The sequence below is a fragment of the Aspergillus affinis genome (assembly GCF_023601865.1).
Source record: "Aspergillus affinis strain CMG 70 chromosome Unknown NODE_33_length_288726_cov_88_254756, whole genome shotgun sequence".
NCBI classification, from domain to species: Eukaryota; Fungi; Ascomycota; class Eurotiomycetes; order Eurotiales; family Aspergillaceae; genus Aspergillus; species Aspergillus affinis.
This window is the reverse complement of record NW_026515814.1, coordinates 29,767-48,261: the sequence shown is the minus strand read 5'-3', so window position 1 is coordinate 48,261 and position 18,495 is coordinate 29,767. Positions and strand designations below refer to the sequence as shown.

The window sequence follows — 18,495 nt, the reverse complement described above, 5'->3', positions numbered from 1 at the left end:
CAGGAGTCAGAATGCGTTGCGCCTTGAGTGGAGATCATGATGCCATTTTAGATCCCCAGTATATCTTGTTCAATCTTAGGCCTAGCGCCCACGTGTTACTCGATCCAAACAGATGCTTTCTAGTCTTATTCCGTATAGCCGGACACAACATCGGTCACGTCATTGCCGACTAGCTTCCCGACGGTCATTAGCATAAGCTATTACGAATTCGATTTGGAGGTGATGGTCAGTGCAATGTATCTTGAGATCGCGGGTTATGTCAAAGTTCTCATGAAGATAGCTGGCCTCAAAGCGGATGGAGTGGTGGAGGGAAGAGCACCAGGCGGCCAGTGACTACAGATCCAGAGGATAGGCACCGATGCCAGCGCGTCTCACGTAGATCACGACCAGTCGCCGATATCGTCTGCAGAAGCCGGTTCGGAGTTGCTACATGCTTCTCCTTCTTGCAGGCCCATAAATATCTCCTTCCTCTCTCTTCTCCAAGACTCTCTCTCAAGTCCAGGCGATCCGCCCGTCAAGATGGCTCCCGCGATCGAGTACTACTTCTCCTTTATCTCACTTTGGTCCTACATTGGCAGTCGTCGCTTCCAGCGCCTTGTCCACGACCACGGCGCTCAGGTGATCTTCAAACCAATCGATCTGATGCATATTTTCTCCGTCTCAGGCAGCCTACCCGTCAAACAGCGCTCGTCGCAGCGTCAAGCGTACCGACTGCTGGAAATGGAACGTTGGCGGCGCATCCACGACATCCCCATCGTGACGCATCCGAAATTCTACCCGGCCGACCCTTCCCTGGCGCATCGGGTTCTCCTCGCAGCCATCGCGGAGTTGGGACACGATCATGCGTCCGTGCACGAGTACGCTCGCAAAGGCTTGAAGGCCGTCTGGGCGCGGGAACTCGACATCGCCGACGAGAACACCATTGCTCTCCTTGCCGACGAAGCCGGACTCGATAGGAGGCGATTGCTGGACCGAGCGAAGGGGGAGACCCACTGGGCAGAACAGGAGGTCGCACTGACGCAGGAGGCGGAGGACCGACAGATCTTCGGGGCGCCACTATACTCTTATCAGGGCGAGTTCTTCTGGGGGCAGGACCGACTCGACATGCTAGACGAGGTTATTCACAGTGGCAGGGGACCGATTGTCATTTCGGATCCAAAATGACGTGTTCTTGGCGGGTTGCGTAGGACGGAGGAATGTCCGAGTAGTGGATTGAGGAATATATATCGCGGGTTGCGGTCGATGTGTGCCTCTTCAATGAGGGACTATTTATGGTAGGATGAAAATATTGGGCCTATGCACACGCCACAAGGTCATGGGGATCTCTATTTGGATCGAATTCGAGCTGGTCGCTGCATTATTGGCGCCCTCTCCGAGGTGTTCATCGACGATCGACTTGAGGCAGCAAGGCAGCAAGGCAGCAAGGCAATCAGTAAGGCGGCAAAGCGCGAAAGACCCAAAACAGGCTAGTGGGGGCTTGACCCTAGGCTTGACCCGAATAGGAAGGAGCCAAGGGTCGGTTGTGGCTGAAGCGGGATTTGGCAGATCAACACACTCATCCAATTCGTGCAGGACCAAGTCGATAGACTATTATTATTATTTGTATTATATGGATTTAAGGAGATTAAATAGTAATATTAACACGCTTCAGCCCGGAATCCCCTTCAGCCGCACCCCGGCGTTCGTCGTCTCCAACCACACATTCATCTTCTTGGACGTGTCCTCCATTCCGCTCAAGCTGGGACTGGCCCGAATCGAGTGCGGCGCATCCACGCTGAGATCCGAAAACAGGAGAGCCAGCGGTGAGGACTTCCAGATGTACTGGTTCTTGGTTTTCACGATCGTCACGACCAGGAAAACAAAGCCCAGGGCCACGAGGGCGATGGGCAGCACCATCCACAGCCAACGCACCTGCACGAAGGACTCCATCGTCCACGTCTTGCCCGTGACCAATGCGTGGCAGACCTTAGACCGGGCGTGGGTGGTGAGTGCTGACGAAAGAGAGTGGAAGACCGAGCTAACGTCCGTGTAATTGCCCTGGGTGCCGTAGACCGCCTTGAGCGTGTCGGACGACCAACTCGGGCGGTTGCTGATGAACAGCGACCCATTCCCGTGGAGGAGCGGCCGGAGGGAGTTGGACAGCGCGAGCCCACTGAACCAGTTGACATGGTAGGTACAGTCGTCGGTCGACTGGTGCCTGGTGCCGTTCTTGTAGCAGGTCTCCGGGGTTAAGAAGAGATCCTCCGTAATAACCGACGAGGTGGCATTGGACGAGGTCCGCGAAGATACGCGGGTCTCGTTAAACGAACCCTGAGTCACCGACGAATGGAACGTATTGACGCAGAAGTAGAGGGCACATTCCGTGGCGCTGACAGACGGCGGGACCCCATACCCGGCCGCCGAGATGGCCGTGAAATTGAGAAAGGAAGGAACCCCGCCGGTGTCCACTCGAAGAAGGGGAAGGTCAACCGTGCCGTTCATCAGGTATATCTCATTGCTGGCGGTTTCGAAGTGAAACCCATTTGGAAGTTTGAAATCGTATTGCATGAGGGTGCCAAATGAGTTCGAGGAATTCGCGAGCTGGTCGGTGATATTGGCACACCGCGTGCAGATGCCCAGGGACTGATAAGGGTCGAAGGTGCAATTCCCCGTGGGACAAGATAGGGTAACGGCGTTGCTGTGGGGGCTAGCGCTCTGGAAAAGTCCCGTGTAGATGGCCCCGGCCGTGGAGAGGGGCACTTCGTTCATACCGGGACCGGCACCTTCGTCGTAGTCGGTATAGGTGCTGGAGTTACAGACCTCAATAGAGGATACGCCGGAAGAGGGAACGGGGCGGAGATTGATAGCGATAACTTGCTGCACGAACGGAGCAATCGCCGCCCCCACGACGAGAATAAGGCACCCAATGGATACCAGATGGCTAGAAAAGTTGAACTTTAGCGCATGGTTCGCCAAGGGACATCCGGACACGAATACCTACCGAGGTAGAAAGCGAAAGAGAATCATGAACGCGCCGATGGCTCCGCGGCTGGCGGCGTCCAGCGCGGACAAATCGCTCAACTTGTTGCCCCGGTTGAACCACGACCACTTGAGTTGGGACAAGGCCTCGGTGATGGGGAATGCCAGGGCCGCCTTCATGACGGTGCTCAGCATCGAAATTAGGGCATTGAGCGTGATGCTATATGGCCAGTCGGGTATAGGTTTACCGTCATAGATATATAGCACGGCGATAATGGCGACGAGAGCAGCTACGGCGACAACGCTACTTATCACCTCCAGCGCCCAGCTGGAACCCCAGAATCCAGTGCTTTGGCTCTGCAAGAGCACCTGTTCGGAGGCCGTTGGAAGTGCCGGCTCCGGCGGGTCTTGCATGCGGCGGTAGGAGAGCCGGTACTCTTCTTTGAGGTTATCCATGATGACCGTGAGACCTCAGAACAGAACAGAGCACTCACTCGCTGCACTCACTCATGGCGGTTTGAGACAGAGTGCGGAAGGCCGGCGGGTATATAAGACATTCCCAACATTCTGGGTGGACTGCACAACGGGAATGGAAAAATCCTAAACCTAATGGAGAGGTGCAGTGGAGCCCAGATTGAAACTAGGGCGAAATTGACCGGAAATAGCGTTGGCTGAAGAAAGGTGACTGGCACTCTTCCTCCCCACAAAGCTTCGCTCGTAAAAGATTCTCATCCGAGTCAGGGGTTGATCAGCGAGATCTTCGTGGCAACCCTATGTGGCAACTGTAAATCTGCCCGGTTCAGGGACTATGCGGACTTGACGGTCAGCAATCTCAATCTGAAATTTGGATATTCAGGTCAAGTGGCTTGTGCTTGTCAAAATTTTCACGGTGACCGCGCGGTATGTACTTGCCGAACTACAGAGGAAATTCCAATGGGGGTGAATTGGCGAATGAGTTTCTACGGTCGTGGAAAACCCCATTGGAGTATGACGTCGAGTCTGTGGCGCCGAGCGACGACCCAAGGAAAGTCGGCCAGGAACATGCTTGAGACAAGGTCAACGACCGACGGATCCCCGGTCGTTTACGCCGATCCCCCAAAGCCCCCGGGGGTCACGCTAGATGAGTAGGGGGGTGTCGAAACATCCGTATCCCTTCACCACGCTCATCTCGTCCACGTAGTCATACTTCGTTTTGAAAGACCATCCAGCAACTGTATTTTGGAGGATGTCGCAGGTGACACCGTCCGGAGCCCTTTTCCACAAACAGGTGCCCAAGACACCTAGTTCGGAAATCACGCCCCCGATGTCGAGGCCCGAGGCCGACAACAAGATATTCTGCACGCGGGGGGTCGCAATTCGCTCCATCAAAATGTATGCGCACCAGGCAGAGGAAGGGATCGAGGACAGGAACGCGGGAATGGCCGGGCCGAAAATGTTGTGGCCGCCGCCTTCCAGGGATGGCTTTAGTATATACCCATGGGCAGTTTGCGGGTCGGTTGCCAGACTGCGACCGTACAACCCGGCTTCGGATTCATCTAGTGGATAGGCCCGAGCGAAGGTAGATCGAACCAGAGCGGCCTTGTCTGGGGACAGAAAGCGCTCCAGCTCTCCCGGGGAGGTGAGTGCTTGTTGGACTTTCTTGAAGGTGCAAATGTGTCCGAGCAGCGACGGGCATTTGACGGCCACAGATAGCTCCAGCCGCAAACGCGCCTGCCTACCGACCTCGTCATACTCCTGCGCCTCGTACCCGGCCCGCATATATACCACCGAAACTTCGAGGGCTGGTCCTTTTCGGCCTAGAGGATGGAAAAGCAACTCGCGCGACTCGGTCAGGGAGGTACGTTGGAGAAGATCGTCGCCATAGTCAGTCCGATAGACCGGGATTGAGGGATCTCGGTTCCACAGCGCATATTCCACGGGTCGCTCGTCGGCAATGTTGAAATTGTCGGGCTGAACGACAAACAGGATTGCCGTCTCGGTCGCGGTTCGGCTTCGTTTCGGTCCGTAGGCAAGGTGAGCGGCCGACAGGCAGGCTGCTAGCGACTCAATATTGGCGTTTCGGGGAAGGGCGGACACGGCGACAGGATTCTGACGTTCGCGTCCCTCATTGTAAGCGCCCGTCCGGGCCAGGTAGCGATGCATGTCCGCGACCTTGTTGGCGTGGGCGGCCCCCGCACAAGAGAAGGTGTTGAATTCAACTTGCCTGAGACTCAGATTTGCAGGCCGGTCAGAGCCCGTGCCCAGCTGAGCGGTTGGACCCTGAAGCATGTAATCGGAGCGAAAGATTCCCGCCGAGAGGACAGTCCCCGGAGGAGTGGCTTTCTTCACTTCTTGGTGAATATCCCACAGCGTCGCAGCCAAGGGATCGACAGGGAGCAAGTCCCGGATGACCCCAGAGATCCACCCCTCATCTTCAGCGACCCGGCAGTAGAGTTCATTGTAGATGGATTGTAGGCGCAAGGCATGGTCGAACAGACGGCGCGGAAAGAGGGTGGGGAAGACGGCGACACCGATGGGGTAGGTCAGGACGCTATGGTCGGTCTGCGAGTCGATGCGCTTGAGGAGAGAGCCATGGTTGATCTGCCAGTCTAGGATCTGCGAGACCAGCGACAGACCGGCTTCCTCGGACAGACGCGGAGGGTATTCGAGGTCGCCGTCGAGGGCCATGGCGAAGTGGGCGAAGTGGGCGATGAGTCCGTCCGACGAGCTGAGAGCACGGGACCGGCACGTGTGGCTGAGTCATCCCGCCCAGTCGATGACATCAGCATGTCTCTTGGCGGCGCGCTGATTGGCGGGGGACCTTCCGACTTCCGCCAGAGGAAAGAAAAAAAAAAAAAAAGAGAGAAAGAGAGGCAAAGAAAACAAGGAAAAGAGGGAAAAGAAAGAAGAGAACTAATGTAAACCCTAAAGCAAATCCAATGCCGTAGCGCCGCCGGGTCTTTCTCCCCGTGGCCTCCCTGGCCGCCTGCCACCCCCTCTCCTCTCCTCTCCTCCCCTCCACCCCCTCGGTGTGCTCCACTTGGGGTGTTCGACCATTATGACCTTGCTGGGCACGTCTAGCGATCCCTCCGGTGGAGAGATCATCCGGGACAGACAACCGCCCCTCCCCTTGTCGCTGTCTTCTGCGTCGGGCCTGAAAAAGCGAGCCATCCCTCGCAGGCGGCGCACGCTTCGGGCCTGTGTACCGTGTCGGGACCGAAAGAGCAGATGCGACGGGGCCACGCCGAGATGCAAGCCGTGCACCCAAACCAACACCGCCTGTTCCTACGTTCGGTCCAAACGCGAGAATCAGCAGTGGCAGCTGCAGTCGATGCGCCAGAGGATCCACACCTACGAGGACCTACTCCGGGAGATCCTCACTGACAGCAACGGCCAAGATCGCCGCTCTATTGAAGATATCGTTGAGGTCTGCGCTACCTGACGGAACCCCCGGCCGTCGGCGCCGTCGTCTGCCAGCGCTAACCTCTCGCCCTACAGAAACGGTTTCCAGAGGCCCTGGATGCCTTCGCCTCGCTGCTCACGACGGGCTCCCTTCCCGACCAGCATGTCTCCCTGCCCTACCCCGGACTCTCGCTGCGTCGGATGCAAATGGCATTGGCGTCCCAGCGAGACCCCACGAAGGTCCAGCTGCTTCGCAAAGACCCCACGGTGCGCGTTAGTCAAGTGCATGCGTGGACCTCGCTGGTCGACAACGAAGTAGCGAGCCACCTCTTGTCCCTCTATTTCACCTGGGAGAATCCGACCTGGCACCTGATCGATCAGGACATGTTCGTCCATGACCTTGAACGCGGTCTTACGCGCTTCTGTTCTCCGCTGTTGGTCCATTTACTTCTCTTTTTTGGCTGTGTACTACGGGACGCCCTATCCGCCCGCAGAACTCTTGACGGCTAACGGGTCTCTAGAGCTTTTCTTACAATCTGACTCGCATTACGGATCGCCGCGACGAGAAAGGCCTAGGAGAAAAGCTGTATGCGGAGATTCAGCGTCTCTGGCTGCTGGAGCGCGAGACCATCGCCCTCCCGACCGCTCAGTCGGGCATCATGATCGGCCTTCTCTGCTGCACCTTTGGTATCGATCGGTTGGGCACGAGATACATCATGCACGGAGCCAGGCTCTCGCGCCAGCTCGGCCTTCACCAGGAGTCCTCGACGTATTTTCAAACCCGACCGGGCGATCCGTCCCTCTCGATGATGAAGGCCCATAAGATGCTTGCCTGGGCCATCTTTGACGTTCAGGCGTGAGCAATGCCCCGCCCCATCCGGCTTCATCCGGCCGCTAATCGTCCGTCCAGGTTGGCCTCCCAGGTCTATCGAAAGACGCCCGCTTGGCCCCAACCGCCGTTGGTGAGGTTGTCGGAAGAGGAGGCCACGATACTCGACGAGGGCAGAGAGTGGAGCCCGTATCCCTTCCACACTCCGGTCCATCTCCCGTTCTTCTACACGGCCGCCAGGATCCGCAACGAGCTCGTCGCTGTCGTAAACGAGATCGCCTCGTTTGCCCTCACCTTTCCCGACGCGGCTCGACGTCACGACGTATGGAATTATGGCTACGTTCTCTATCATAAACTCGTGATCTGGAAGGGCAACTTGCCATGGGCCGTCATGCCCCGACACAACACGACCCCTCATGCTCTGTGCCTTCAGTATGTATCCTGCTTCCAATCTCACCCGTATGCCTGGCTGAACCCCCCGGAAGCTTTTACTACCAAGCAACGCTTGTATCGCTGTGCGGAATCTATCTGACCAATTTCGATTCCGTTCCCCCGGATGCTCGGTGGGACCCCCTGGCCGTCAAGGACCAGGCTATGAATACCATAGGGTCCCTAGTACTTCTATACCGTCACAACCACGGATGGAAATCGGTCCCGATCGTGATGCTGCATTATTTCTGTCTCGCCGGAGTCGACTCAATCTCCAAGTTACATCCCCAGGAACCCAAATGGGGGCTTGTCCTGGAAAGTTGCGTCGTCGGCCTCTGGCACATGAGTTTGGGTTGGGGTCGACTCTGCACGGCATTCCTTCGCACGATCGAGCTTGTATTGAAAGCAACTCGCCCCGAGCCCTCTCTCGTTCCGCCCAAAGTGCATGCCATCTTCCAGCAGTTGAACAGCAGTCGATGGACTACCAAGGATGTTTCTTCGCTGGCCGCGGACTACATAGTGCACCACGTTCCTAATGCTGCAGGAACGCCGAGCAATACCAATGCCGGTCCTCGCGCCCAAACTCTGGAAAGTCTCATTCTATCGCTAGAAGGCTTGTCTACGTAGTCAGTGGTCTCCTGTATCTGATTGGTATAAAACTGCTAGTTTTCAGTGAACTTATTAACAACTACCGCATTCTGCTGTCCTTGTGCGCCCGTCCCAACTCAAGTCTTGGGTAGACACAAAGAGTCGAATTGCCGCCATATGTGGAGGCGGATTCAAGCCCTTGCGACACAGTGGAGAACAATAAACTTCATCTAGCCCCTATTTGTGAATTGACATCGCCGGCCCAGCAGCGGGCAATCATTGTACTCGGTACTGGCGCTGGCATTGTACGCAGTGATACTTGCAGCTGTAATCCTACTCACCAGTCGGGAAATCCCCCTTGCGTCTATGACCATCTTCACATCATCTTGTTCACCTTCAAATATGAACGCTAAGACAAGGATGTGTGTAATCACGGCCGCCCAGATGTGGCTCGTCGCTCTCGGGTTCTTGCAAGACCACCGCACGCATCCATGTATGCGAACGTACTCATGGGTCACAGCCCGATCAGCAGTGTTTCCTGCCTGACGAGGGGCGCAGTCACCAGTGGGAATAACTTTCTGAGGTTTATGGGCCGACTGCGTCGCAGTCTGTGAGATTATTATGCTTGAATCTTCCACTGCACGTCCATGGCAACATACGAAGGGGAAGGGATATTCGCGTCTCTCCGTCGGACTCGCGGAAACTGGCGAGCCTGACGATCCAGGCATCAACGGGTGATGCCTGATCGGGATGCGATCGGGATGCGATCGGGATGCACTGGGGTGCCTGATTCAACAGGCATCAATTTATCGGGAAGCCGGGCCAACCAGCGTGTCGCTACCCTACGTTGTACAGAGAGAGGAATTTGCTTCATTAGAGTCACAAAGACTGACCGTTCAATGGCCTATACGAGTCTGTCATGATCACATCAACTCCCAGGGCAATACGAGGAGAGAAATCAAGAACAAAAACAAAGGACCGCGCGAGAGATCTGATAGGGGACCGAGACAGCCGCGAACCGTTCTAGAGCATCGCTCGATACCCACACGCCGAAGCCGGAAAATCCAGGAACCTTGCGATGCGTCTGTCGCCGGATGCCTCCAGATACATGCAGATGGCCTGGCACTCGGACCGAACTCGCGCGTCGATCCACCAGTCATGGACGGAACACATCACGGCCAGCCAGTAGCCCAGCAGCAGGAGCGCTCTCGCGTCCCTCGCTTGCACCAGACGCAGGTACTCCGGCGGAAGTCGGCCCATAAAGCTCGAGATGCGATTCGCGTCGATCTTGGTAAGAGGCAGACGCAGCAATGGGCTCAGCATCCGCAACGGCCAGTGGTACGGATTGGTCTCCTCAGTCGTCGTGTCGGAGATTTCGCAGAGGTCGGCCAGCTCCTCGTCGAGACCCTCCCGCCCCGTGCGATGGTCGTCGTACAGCTCGTAGGCGCTGGAGATCAGAAACGCATCGCACCAGATGCTCTCGTTGATCCACGGCATGATGCAATCGATGAGAGAGGCTAGCCCGCCCTGGATGAGCAGCCAATTCAAGGCGCCAGGATCATCCGAAAAGATCCAGGAGTGACGGGGGGAGACGCTGGGTGCGGAGAAGGAGAACATGGCGACGAGCAAGCAGGTGGTCAGAAGCACATCCATGGTGTGACGAGTGATCGGTTCCTGCAGCTTGAGCCGGTAGATGTGTACGGACGCCTGGCGAAACCGCGTCGCCACCAGGCTTCGGTGCGAGTCGCCGGGGGTGAGATTGGCTTGGTGCGTGCTGGCGACCGCTAGCATGGCGTTCAACAAGCAAGGCTCCTGACGCGAGGCTCAGTACTTTGCGTGCGGGCGGGAGGTGCGTTCGCTGGTTCCCACTTACCGTCAACGCCAGCGGAATGGTTCGGTCCCGCAAGACCTGTTTGATCGGGGCGTACGCCGTCTGGCGCGCCCCGACCATCTCTGTAAAATGAATCAAGGTGGCCAATCCCAGCGATCGGTTCGACGTTGCGACGGCCGGCGAGCGCCGGTCGCTGTCTAAGACGTTGTTGACGTTGGCAGTCATCGCATCCAAGGCCAACGCGCCGTTCCGCTGCGGTGACGTCTGCGGCGGCGCGAAGTCGCAGGTGATGCCATAGATTTGGCAGCGGCGACACTGCGGCATCGTTTCGTCGCATTTGACCCGCCGTTCTTTACAGATACGACACCCGGTGCGAGATTTCCGGTGAGATCGTCGACGATTGGGTACCGACCGGCCGGTGCTCGATAGAGCATCCGTTTTCTTGACGGCCGGTAAGGCCCCAGGTGGCGGCAGGGGAGGAAAGATCAGCAAATGTCCCCCTCGGGGCTGCTTCTGGCTGCTCGGGCGCCCAGACATCGTAGGTGCGGTGGTATGAATGACACGGAAAGAACAAAAAACAAAAGGAAAAGAGAAATGCCAGATGTGGAAGAAAAAGAAGCAACACGAGCGACCAGGCAGGCTCGTATTGCACTAATATATTGCCTGGTTGATGATCGCCAGCTAAACTCAATCACGTAACTCTGCCCAGACTCGTATTTGCCTTGGCACAGCCTTGCGCGACGCTCCATCGGTCTGTTTATAAAGAGTTCATAACGGGGCGGGAGCGAAGTCTATGGTCATCATCGAGGTAGCTTCCCATTGCTCCCATCTACAGCGAAGACAGCATGATTGCCTACGTCGCCGCCAAAGATCAGGCCTGGTCCCGTCGATGGATTCTATCCTCACCTGAGTAGGGGCCTCTCGTCTCCATCGAATGTCTACCGAGCGGCCGGCCCTGGCTGCGTCGCCTAGGGTTGTGGACTGGCAACGAGATGGCGTTCATCAGGTTGCGGGCCAATTGGACGTCTCGGGCGGTCATGTTCGTACCGCCCGAGGAAAAGCGTACATTGGAGTGGAAATATGACGAGAGGAAGATGGTGACCACGATCGACGTCGGGTTGTGTAGGCGATGGTGATCGGGGCGGCGGGCAGCTGGGTTCGAGAAGTGAGACTATTTTTCCTATTAATCGAGTCGAACTGTCAGCGCCCGAGATCTAACCCGGAATGATGGACTTGACGTGGGTTGAGCAAGCTCAGAGTTGCGGCATTGAAGAGAAGAAGAATCGAAAGAGGAGGAAGGAGAAGGTCTTTCCGAATCAGGCCGGTGCGCTCGGACACTCCCGGACTCGTTGCTTCAGAGACGCATACCTTGATACACAGGTACTCTCCTGCCTTAATGACACCCGATTACTCGGGTGCACTGCCAATGCGCATCGATGTAACTCGGAAGTGTATGAGCTATGTCTCGAACTCCCGACGATACCTCTAGACCGAGGCCAGACAGGGGCACGAGGGCTATGGGGAAGAGCTTGGCAGTGCAACCCCTTGTCCCCCGTCGATGCAACACCCCGGAGCTCTGTCGCCGTGGCCATCTCCCTCTTCCCCGGGGATCCACGTGTTGATCTGGGGTGGCGGGAGCCCCACCCACTGGGACGGGGAATACGAGCTGGTGGTAGGGAACGGTGGTAGAGTGGTAAACACAGGTCGAACCAGTCTCCCCAGCTCCAAGCGACCCGAGGACCGGAGCTCGAGGATGGACAGGTTGCACCAGATCGAAGACCAGTGGGAAAATCCGGGGATGCTGACATCAGCAGGGCCAGACCCCCGCACGTGGCCCCATCGCTCCACTTCTCTGTCTCTGTCTCTGTCTCTCTCGCTCTCGCTCGATCTCTCGGTCGCATGTCGATCGCCTGACAGGGAGGGGGATATAATTAGATGAAAGGAGGCAAACCTTGAAACCAGACCTTCATGCGGTATCACCCCCTGTCGCAGGTCATCGTGATTCCGGGAAGTCTGGGGCTGGAGGGCGCGTGGGTGACAGGACCCACCGGTCGGCATGACAGATGGCCAGTACCCACGATGCCCACCGATCGAGCGATCTCAGTGGAATGGACGATCCCCCGGATCTCTCTGGGAATGTAGACTGTAGAGGCCGGTCAAGGAACCGATGCCGTGTAGACAGGCCCTCGAGGCCGTCTGGTCAACCCCGAGATGGCCTTCTCCCAGCAGAGCAAAGCGTCGCGTGTTTTTGTTCGGAGTCAGAAATTAAGGAACTAAAGTCCCTAGATAACGACCCCTGTCACCGTCACTGTCGGGTTTCATCGCACCGTCACGCCGTCTGCCCCCTAATGGCAGGGTGATATCCCCCGTCGACCTATCAGGGCGCCTGCCGGAGACCGGGGGGCGTCCAAGCGGCTTAGCGGCCTGATAAGACGCATTTTCGCTCGCGTTTGTCTTCTTCGAGGCGACTGGAAGCTTGGCTCGTCGCGCGGATTTCTCCGCCCGTCGATAAAACCGCGGTCGCTCCCTTCTCCCTTCACTTGCTCTCTTCCCTCCCCCATCTCTCACTTCCTCCCTCTCCTCCTTCCTCCCTCCTCTCTCCCTGTCTCTCACCGTCCTCTCCGGTGTTTTCACGCGAACTCGACCTGCGACGCAGACTCTGACCCCGCAATCGACAAGCTCCGTCATTCCCACGCCATTCCTGCATTGACCGCCGATCTGCGAGATCTCGCCTGCATGGAATCCGTCGATCAGAAATCCCCCGGCATGGCCACTGCGGAGAACCCTGTCACCGACCCCGTCGCCGACGCCGGTGAGGTGCCCCGCCCGCGCGGATGGATGTACAAGTCATTCAAGATCGGTCCCTGGAACACCGGCTGGTACGCCTCGCCGCGCATCCAGCTGGGTATGGTCTCCTTTGTCTGTTTCATGTGCCCCGGCATGTTCAACGCCCTCAGCGGTCTGGGCGGCGGAGGTAAAACGGACACCACCTTGGCCGACAACATGGTATGTACTCTCCCTACCTTCTTCCCAGCCTTCGATCCCGGGCCGTGTGCCATGGCTAACGCGCTCTGTGTCTGCCCGCTTAGAACATCGCCCTCAACAGCACTTTCGCCGTCGTGGGTTTCTTCGCCGGAACCTTCGTCAACCGTATGGGCATCCGGGCCGCCCTCTCCTTCGGTGGCACCGGTTACACTCTCTACTCTATCAGTCTCCTGGTCTCCGAGCACAAGCATGTCCCCGGTTTCAACATCTTCGCCGGCGCCTACCTCGGTGTCTGCGCGGGTTTGCTGTGGACCGCCCAGGGCACCATCATGATGTCTTACCCCCTCGAGGAGAAAAAGGGTAGCTACTTTGCCTGGTTCTGGGCCATCTTCAACATCGGCGCTTGCATTGGTAGTCTGGTACGTCGGACATCTTCCCCTCCCCAGTCTGGCGTCCGCAGTAACTAACTCGTCAGATCCCTCTGGGCGAAAACATTCACATCACCACCAACGTCACCGTCAGCGACGGCACCTACATCGGCTTCATCGTGCTCATGTTCTTCGGGGCCGTGCTGGCGCTCCTCCTCTGCGACGCCGACAAGATCGTTCGTCCCGACGGCTCGCGCGTCATCCTGAAGCAGTCCCCCAGCTGGCGTACCGAGTTCGTCGGTCTGTGGACCACCGTGCGCGATAACCCCCACATCGTCCTGCTCTTCCCCATGTTCTGGTCGTCCAACTGGTTCTACACCTACCAGCAGAACGCCATCAATGCTGCCCACTTCTCCACCCGCACCAAGGCCCTGAACGGCTTCCTCTACTGGTTCGCCCAGATCGTCGCCGCCGTCATCATGGGCCCGCTGCTCGATCTCGAACGCTTCCGTCGCAGTGTCCGTGCCAAGGCCGCCCTCATCAGCCTGTTCGTGCTGACCATGGCCATCTGGGGCGGTGGATATGCCTGGCAGAAGACGTACACGCGCGAGACGGTCGGCGACCCCAGCTTCGTGCCCACCGACTGGACCACCCCCGGCTTCGTCGGCCCCATGTTCCTGTACTTCTTCTACGGCATGTACGACGCCTTCTGGCAGGGTATTGTCTACTGGTGAGTGATTCGTTGCGGTCCCGCTTTCCGTCGTCGGAAACAGTCTTACTGACCTCTTCTCTCGCGCAGGTTCATGGGTGCTTTGGGTAACTCCGGCCGTAAGCTGGCCAACCTGGCAGGCTTCTACAAGGGCTTGCAGTCGGCCGGCGCCGCCGTCATGTGGAGTCTGGACCGTGACAAGCTGCCCTTCATGTCCGAATTTGCCTGCACCTGGGCCTTGCTCTGCGGATCGATCCTCGTCGCGGCCCCCGTCGTCTTCTTCAAAATCAAGGACCACGTCCCGGTGGAGGAGGATCTCAAGGATACCGGCGAGACGGTGGACGACGTGCTGCCGGTGGGTCACCCCGAGAAGCGCGAGGGCGCCCACGTGTAACGAGCTGCTGGACGCCGTCAACCATTTTGGACGATGGCAATTCTGGCTTTTCTTTCCCCTTTCTTACATCTCTTTGGTTTTACTGGTGGGACTCGGTGTGCGAATGTGATCGATCCCCGACCCGGCTGGCGTGATGTGCCCTGTCCACAATACCCGGATAATACTAATAATGAAATCCTCCATCTTTTTGATCCTCGTAGTCTGTAATGATTTTAATGATCCGAGGGGGTGACACGACCCTTCCCCGAGTCTTCGTTTCACAACGGGCAGTTGCGTGCTTGGCAGGGGCCGCTGCTCTCCGTGTTGATTTCCCCAGTACCAAGTCACTTTTGTATTCCTGGGGGCCAAACTGTCGGACTCCGCCTTGCAACCACGATGTTCTCTGGGGAGATCGAACCAAGTGAGCGAGTCATTCTCGACACTTCAGCACAATGCGACCAGCAATCATCCGCCTCCGGGGCCAGGTCAAACCGGTGCATTAATGCCAATGTAAACCACCGGTTGGGCCGTCGATCGGGTGATTTACACGGGTTGTTTTTAGATGCTCTCTTGTTTGCACTTCTCTCCCGCACGGTCCGTTGCCATTCGTATCGCGGCTCACTCTGTCTCCCCGCGATGCTATGCAGGTTTCTGGGGAAGCCGTCGTGCGATCACACGCCCACCTAGTGTTGATGCTATACGAATACTCGAAAGGGGAAACAAACTGCGAGAGAGCAGGAGAGATGATGGGATGGAAAGACATAAATAGTTCCTGGATGGGATGCCACCGAGGGGAGATTCATTCTCGAATTCACTCATCTTACACTGCCGACGACCGGACACCATGAAGACATTCTCATCTCTGCTGGTGTGGCTGGCAGTCGTGACTTCCTTTGCTCGAGCACATCCGCTACAAGAGGCGAGACGTCCATCTATTCGAGAAACGGTTCATCAACACCTTGGACTATTTTCTCGGCAACGACACCGTCAAATTAGTTAGGTTCAAAGCCATGCGCATCCCATTCCATGAGCTCGGCGATCTGACCGAACACTACGACAATAACCCGCGTGAATGGGCCCAACTATCCAACTACTTCTACGACCGCGCCTCCGGCACCCTTCGAGTCTATTTCTTGGTGGAAGGAGCGCTGGTGGCCCACGACGGGACACACCACGAGGCCAACGCCCTGGGCAAGCTGAACCTACAGCAGGTGAACGGGGACTACGCCGTGCTGGGTCGCAAGCAGACCGACTGGGTGACCGGCGTCGAGGGCAATATCATCCGGGACGGTATCATCTTTCTCGCCCAGGCCCCGCGGCCCCTGAGACAGTACGGACGGGTGTTCGTCTACAATTTCGGGGAGAAGATGATTCTGGACCACGATCACGGCCATCAGAAGCGTAGCGACAAGAAATCTTGCATGAAGAACCATGGCGGGCCCAACTGCAGCAATAAGTTCAAGATCCACAGCAAAAAATGCAAGAAGCGAAACGACCTCTGCATGGACTACAACGGATACTTCTCCACCTGTAAGAAGAACGGACCGACCTGGCGCAACTTCCCGGGCAGTGACTGCGACAAGGCACTGGGTCGCGGACACTGCTGGAACGAGGTCATGTAACTTGGATCTTGGAGGCCGGGAGAGTACTGGAAGGGACTAGTGATGGTCTGGCTCTGAAATTTCTTTGGACCTTGGTGGACTATTTTGACTCTGTTTGGGGATAGCTATAAACAACAACAGAACCACGTGGGCGGTGGAGTCCGTCGGGGCTTTTGGTTCCTTCTTCCTTTTCCCTCCACAATTCTCCCGATCCACTTTCTTCCTCGTCGCTTCTCGACGCCTTCCTCGTCCTCCCACGCAGCCAACCACGACGGCGGGCCTGAAGGGAAGCCCTTCGCGTACGGTGAGAACGTTCAATAGTCGCATCTCGCAGGGTGGCAGCGGCCAAGTTCCGAAGCGACGGACTCGGACGCCACGTGGGAACCGGTGGGCCTGAACCAACTTTTTGCCCTCGAGATGAAAGCGGACGGAGAAGGAGCAGGAGTGGGAGCCAAATAATATTTAAAAAAAATAAATAAAAAAAGAAAGAAAAATTGCCGGTGACATGGCGCCTCCCGTCTCTCTCCCCTATCGAGGATTTTGGTTAAATATCGTCATCCCTGCGGACTCTGGCAATCCGTTGATCGGCACGCTCTTTTCCTCTTCTCTTCATCTCCCCTGCCTCTGCCATCCGCCATGGGCATCTTCTCGCTCATTGATCGGGCCTTGTGCCTGGCCGTGACCGCGCTGGCTCTGCTGCAAACGCAGGCCGGAGCCACTTGCAGTGCTGTCCCGACTGTTTTGACCCAGCAAGGGCTGGTCTCCGGCTTCACCCAGGGCGACGCCAACGTCTTCTTGGGTATCCCCTTCGCCCAGACCACCGGCGGTGAGAATCGATGGAAGGCGCCGCAGTCCCTTACCCAGTCAACCACGGCGAAATTCGATGCCACCTCCTACGGCCCTTCGTGCGCCCAGGTCATGTCGGGCGACGCCATCGTGGCCCAAAGCGAGGACTGTCTGAACTTGAACGTGAGAATCACCCCCGTTGAATCGGCCCTCGGTCGACGCTTGGCTCATAGCAGAATCCCAGATTTGGACCCCTTCTAGCGGAAGCAACCTGCCCGTCTTCGTGTACATCTACGGCGGTGCCATGGTCACCGGCGGCAACAGCAACGCGCAATGGCAGGGTCATAACTTTGCCCGCAAGGACGTGATCTACGTCAACGTCAACTATCGCGAGTCGGTCTATGCCTCCCCCAATGCGCCCGAGCTCGAGGGCCAGTCGCAGAACTTTGGCATCCTCGACATCGAGATGGCGCTGGAATGGGTCTATAACAACATTCAAGGTTCGCTTTCCCGGAGAGGAAACACCTGTTTTTGGATTTTGGGCTGATCAGTTGCAGGATTCGGTGGTGACAAGACGCGCATCGTGCTCGGTGGCCATTCCTCCGGCGCTGTCCACGTCGATCACTACCTTTGGAATCACCCCGACACCTTCCTGGCCGGCGCGATCGAGATGTCCGCCAACGCCGAGTCCGGCCCGGCCGTCACTCCCAGCGGCGTCGGTTTGGCCCGCGTGGCCCAGGATATGCAGGATGCCGGCGTGACGCTCAACTGCGATGCTGCCAACCCGACCCTAGACTGTCTGCGCGAGGCGGACACTTATGCCTTGCAGACCACCTACTTCAACTCGACTTCGAACACCTGGTTCTCGCCCGTGGTGGACGAGATCACTCGCTTCTCGGACTACGCGGCTCGCTTTGCGGCCGGCAACTACCCCAAGTCGCTGCCGCTCATCGTCGGCAACTCGGACCAGGAGGGCAAGATCTTCAGCGTCGTCTACGGCGCCGAGAACGGCGACTTCGCCTCGTGGATCAACACTTTCGACGCCGATCTGGCCTGGATCCCCGACGACGAGCTGCTGGAGGCCTATAATGCCTCCGACTACGACTCGGTCGCGCTGATGAGCGGTGCCTCCTACGGCGACGCTCGCTTCCTCTGCTCCACTGACTACCTGCTGGACGTGCGCGCGGCCGAGCAGCCAACCTGGATCTATCGATGGTTCGGCAACTACGACAACGTGTTGGGCATGAGCGGCATGGGGGCCTCGCACGGCAGCGAGGTGCCCTTCTTCCACGGCGGAAATGAGTGCTTCTCGAAGCTCTCGGGCGTAACCGACGCGCAGCAAGCGCTGGCTGACTATATGAACAACTGGTTCGTCGCCTGGATCAAAAACCCCAGTGCCGGCCCCGGCTGGGACCGCGCCAAACCCGTCAACGGGCCCCTGGCCAAGGTCGGCGTGCCGGGCAATGAGCTGGCCACCGAAACAAGCACCACTGGCGAGTTCAACGCTCGTTGCCAGTCGGTGTACAAGCCTCACTATCCCCAGTACCCCGTGGTGCAGAACCCGGTGACTATGTCGTCCTGAGACGGGTCGTTCATGTTCTTTGATCGTTGTTCACGTTCTATTCGTAATAGATAGTTCTCCTATATTTCTTTTATT

General features: G+C 57.4%; 8 protein-coding genes across 8 annotated transcripts; 5 read left to right on the top strand and 3 right to left on the bottom strand.

Moving 5' to 3' along the window:
- Positions 1 to 519: 519 nt before the first annotated feature.
- Positions 520 to 1,164, top strand: KD926_006369 (2-hydroxychromene-2-carboxylate isomerase; the record flags this gene model as incomplete). The annotated part of the gene is made up of 1 exon (XM_053099349.1): positions 520 to 1,164. The coding sequence occupies one exon, from the start codon at positions 520 to 522 to the stop codon at positions 1,162 to 1,164; it is 645 nt and encodes a 214-aa protein (XP_052956806.1).
- Positions 1,165 to 1,647: 483 nt separating this feature from the next.
- Positions 1,648 to 3,414, bottom strand: KD926_006368 (DUF3176 domain-containing protein; the record flags this gene model as incomplete). The annotated part of the gene is made up of 2 exons (XM_053099348.1): positions 1,648 to 2,920; positions 2,981 to 3,414. The coding sequence occupies 2 exons, from the start codon at positions 3,412 to 3,414 to the stop codon at positions 1,648 to 1,650; spliced, it is 1,707 nt and encodes a 568-aa protein (XP_052956805.1).
- Positions 3,415 to 4,074: 660 nt separating this feature from the next.
- Positions 4,075 to 5,625, bottom strand: KD926_006367 (glutathione synthetase; the record flags this gene model as incomplete). The annotated part of the gene is made up of 1 exon (XM_053099347.1): positions 4,075 to 5,625. The coding sequence occupies one exon, from the start codon at positions 5,623 to 5,625 to the stop codon at positions 4,075 to 4,077; it is 1,551 nt and encodes a 516-aa protein (XP_052956804.1).
- Positions 5,626 to 5,995: 370 nt separating this feature from the next.
- On the top strand, positions 5,996 to 8,224 carry KD926_006366 (putative C6 transcription factor; the record flags this gene model as incomplete). Its single annotated transcript, XM_053099346.1, has 5 exons — positions 5,996 to 6,364; positions 6,436 to 6,725; positions 6,863 to 7,195; positions 7,250 to 7,600; positions 7,654 to 8,224. The coding sequence occupies 5 exons, from the start codon at positions 5,996 to 5,998 to the stop codon at positions 8,222 to 8,224; spliced, it is 1,914 nt and encodes a 637-aa protein (XP_052956803.1).
- Positions 8,225 to 9,208: 984 nt separating this feature from the next.
- Positions 9,209 to 10,553, bottom strand: KD926_006365 (Zn(II)2Cys6 transcription factor; the record flags this gene model as incomplete). The annotated part of the gene is made up of 2 exons (XM_053099344.1): positions 9,209 to 9,997; positions 10,059 to 10,553. 2 exons carry the CDS (start codon positions 10,551 to 10,553, stop codon positions 9,209 to 9,211), a joined length of 1,284 nt encoding a protein of 427 aa, XP_052956802.1.
- A 397-nt stretch (positions 10,554 to 10,950) lies between these two features.
- KD926_006364 (unc-93 family MFS transporter) lies at positions 10,951 to 14,472 on the top strand (the record flags this gene model as incomplete). Its single annotated transcript, XM_053099343.1, has 6 exons — positions 10,951 to 11,055; positions 11,506 to 11,709; positions 12,372 to 13,022; positions 13,106 to 13,420; positions 13,477 to 14,099; positions 14,169 to 14,472. 6 exons carry the CDS (start codon positions 10,951 to 10,953, stop codon positions 14,470 to 14,472), a joined length of 2,202 nt encoding a protein of 733 aa, XP_052956801.1.
- A 989-nt stretch (positions 14,473 to 15,461) lies between these two features.
- Positions 15,462 to 16,073, top strand: KD926_006363 (uncharacterized protein; the record flags this gene model as incomplete). Its single annotated transcript, XM_053099342.1, has 1 exon — positions 15,462 to 16,073. One exon carries the CDS (start codon positions 15,462 to 15,464, stop codon positions 16,071 to 16,073), a length of 612 nt encoding a protein of 203 aa, XP_052956800.1.
- Positions 16,074 to 16,688: 615 nt separating this feature from the next.
- On the top strand, positions 16,689 to 18,420 carry KD926_006362 (carboxylesterase; the record flags this gene model as incomplete). The annotated part of the gene is made up of 3 exons (XM_053099341.1): positions 16,689 to 17,021; positions 17,083 to 17,338; positions 17,396 to 18,420. The coding sequence occupies 3 exons, from the start codon at positions 16,689 to 16,691 to the stop codon at positions 18,418 to 18,420; spliced, it is 1,614 nt and encodes a 537-aa protein (XP_052956799.1).
- Between the last annotated feature and the right edge of the window lie 75 nt (positions 18,421 to 18,495).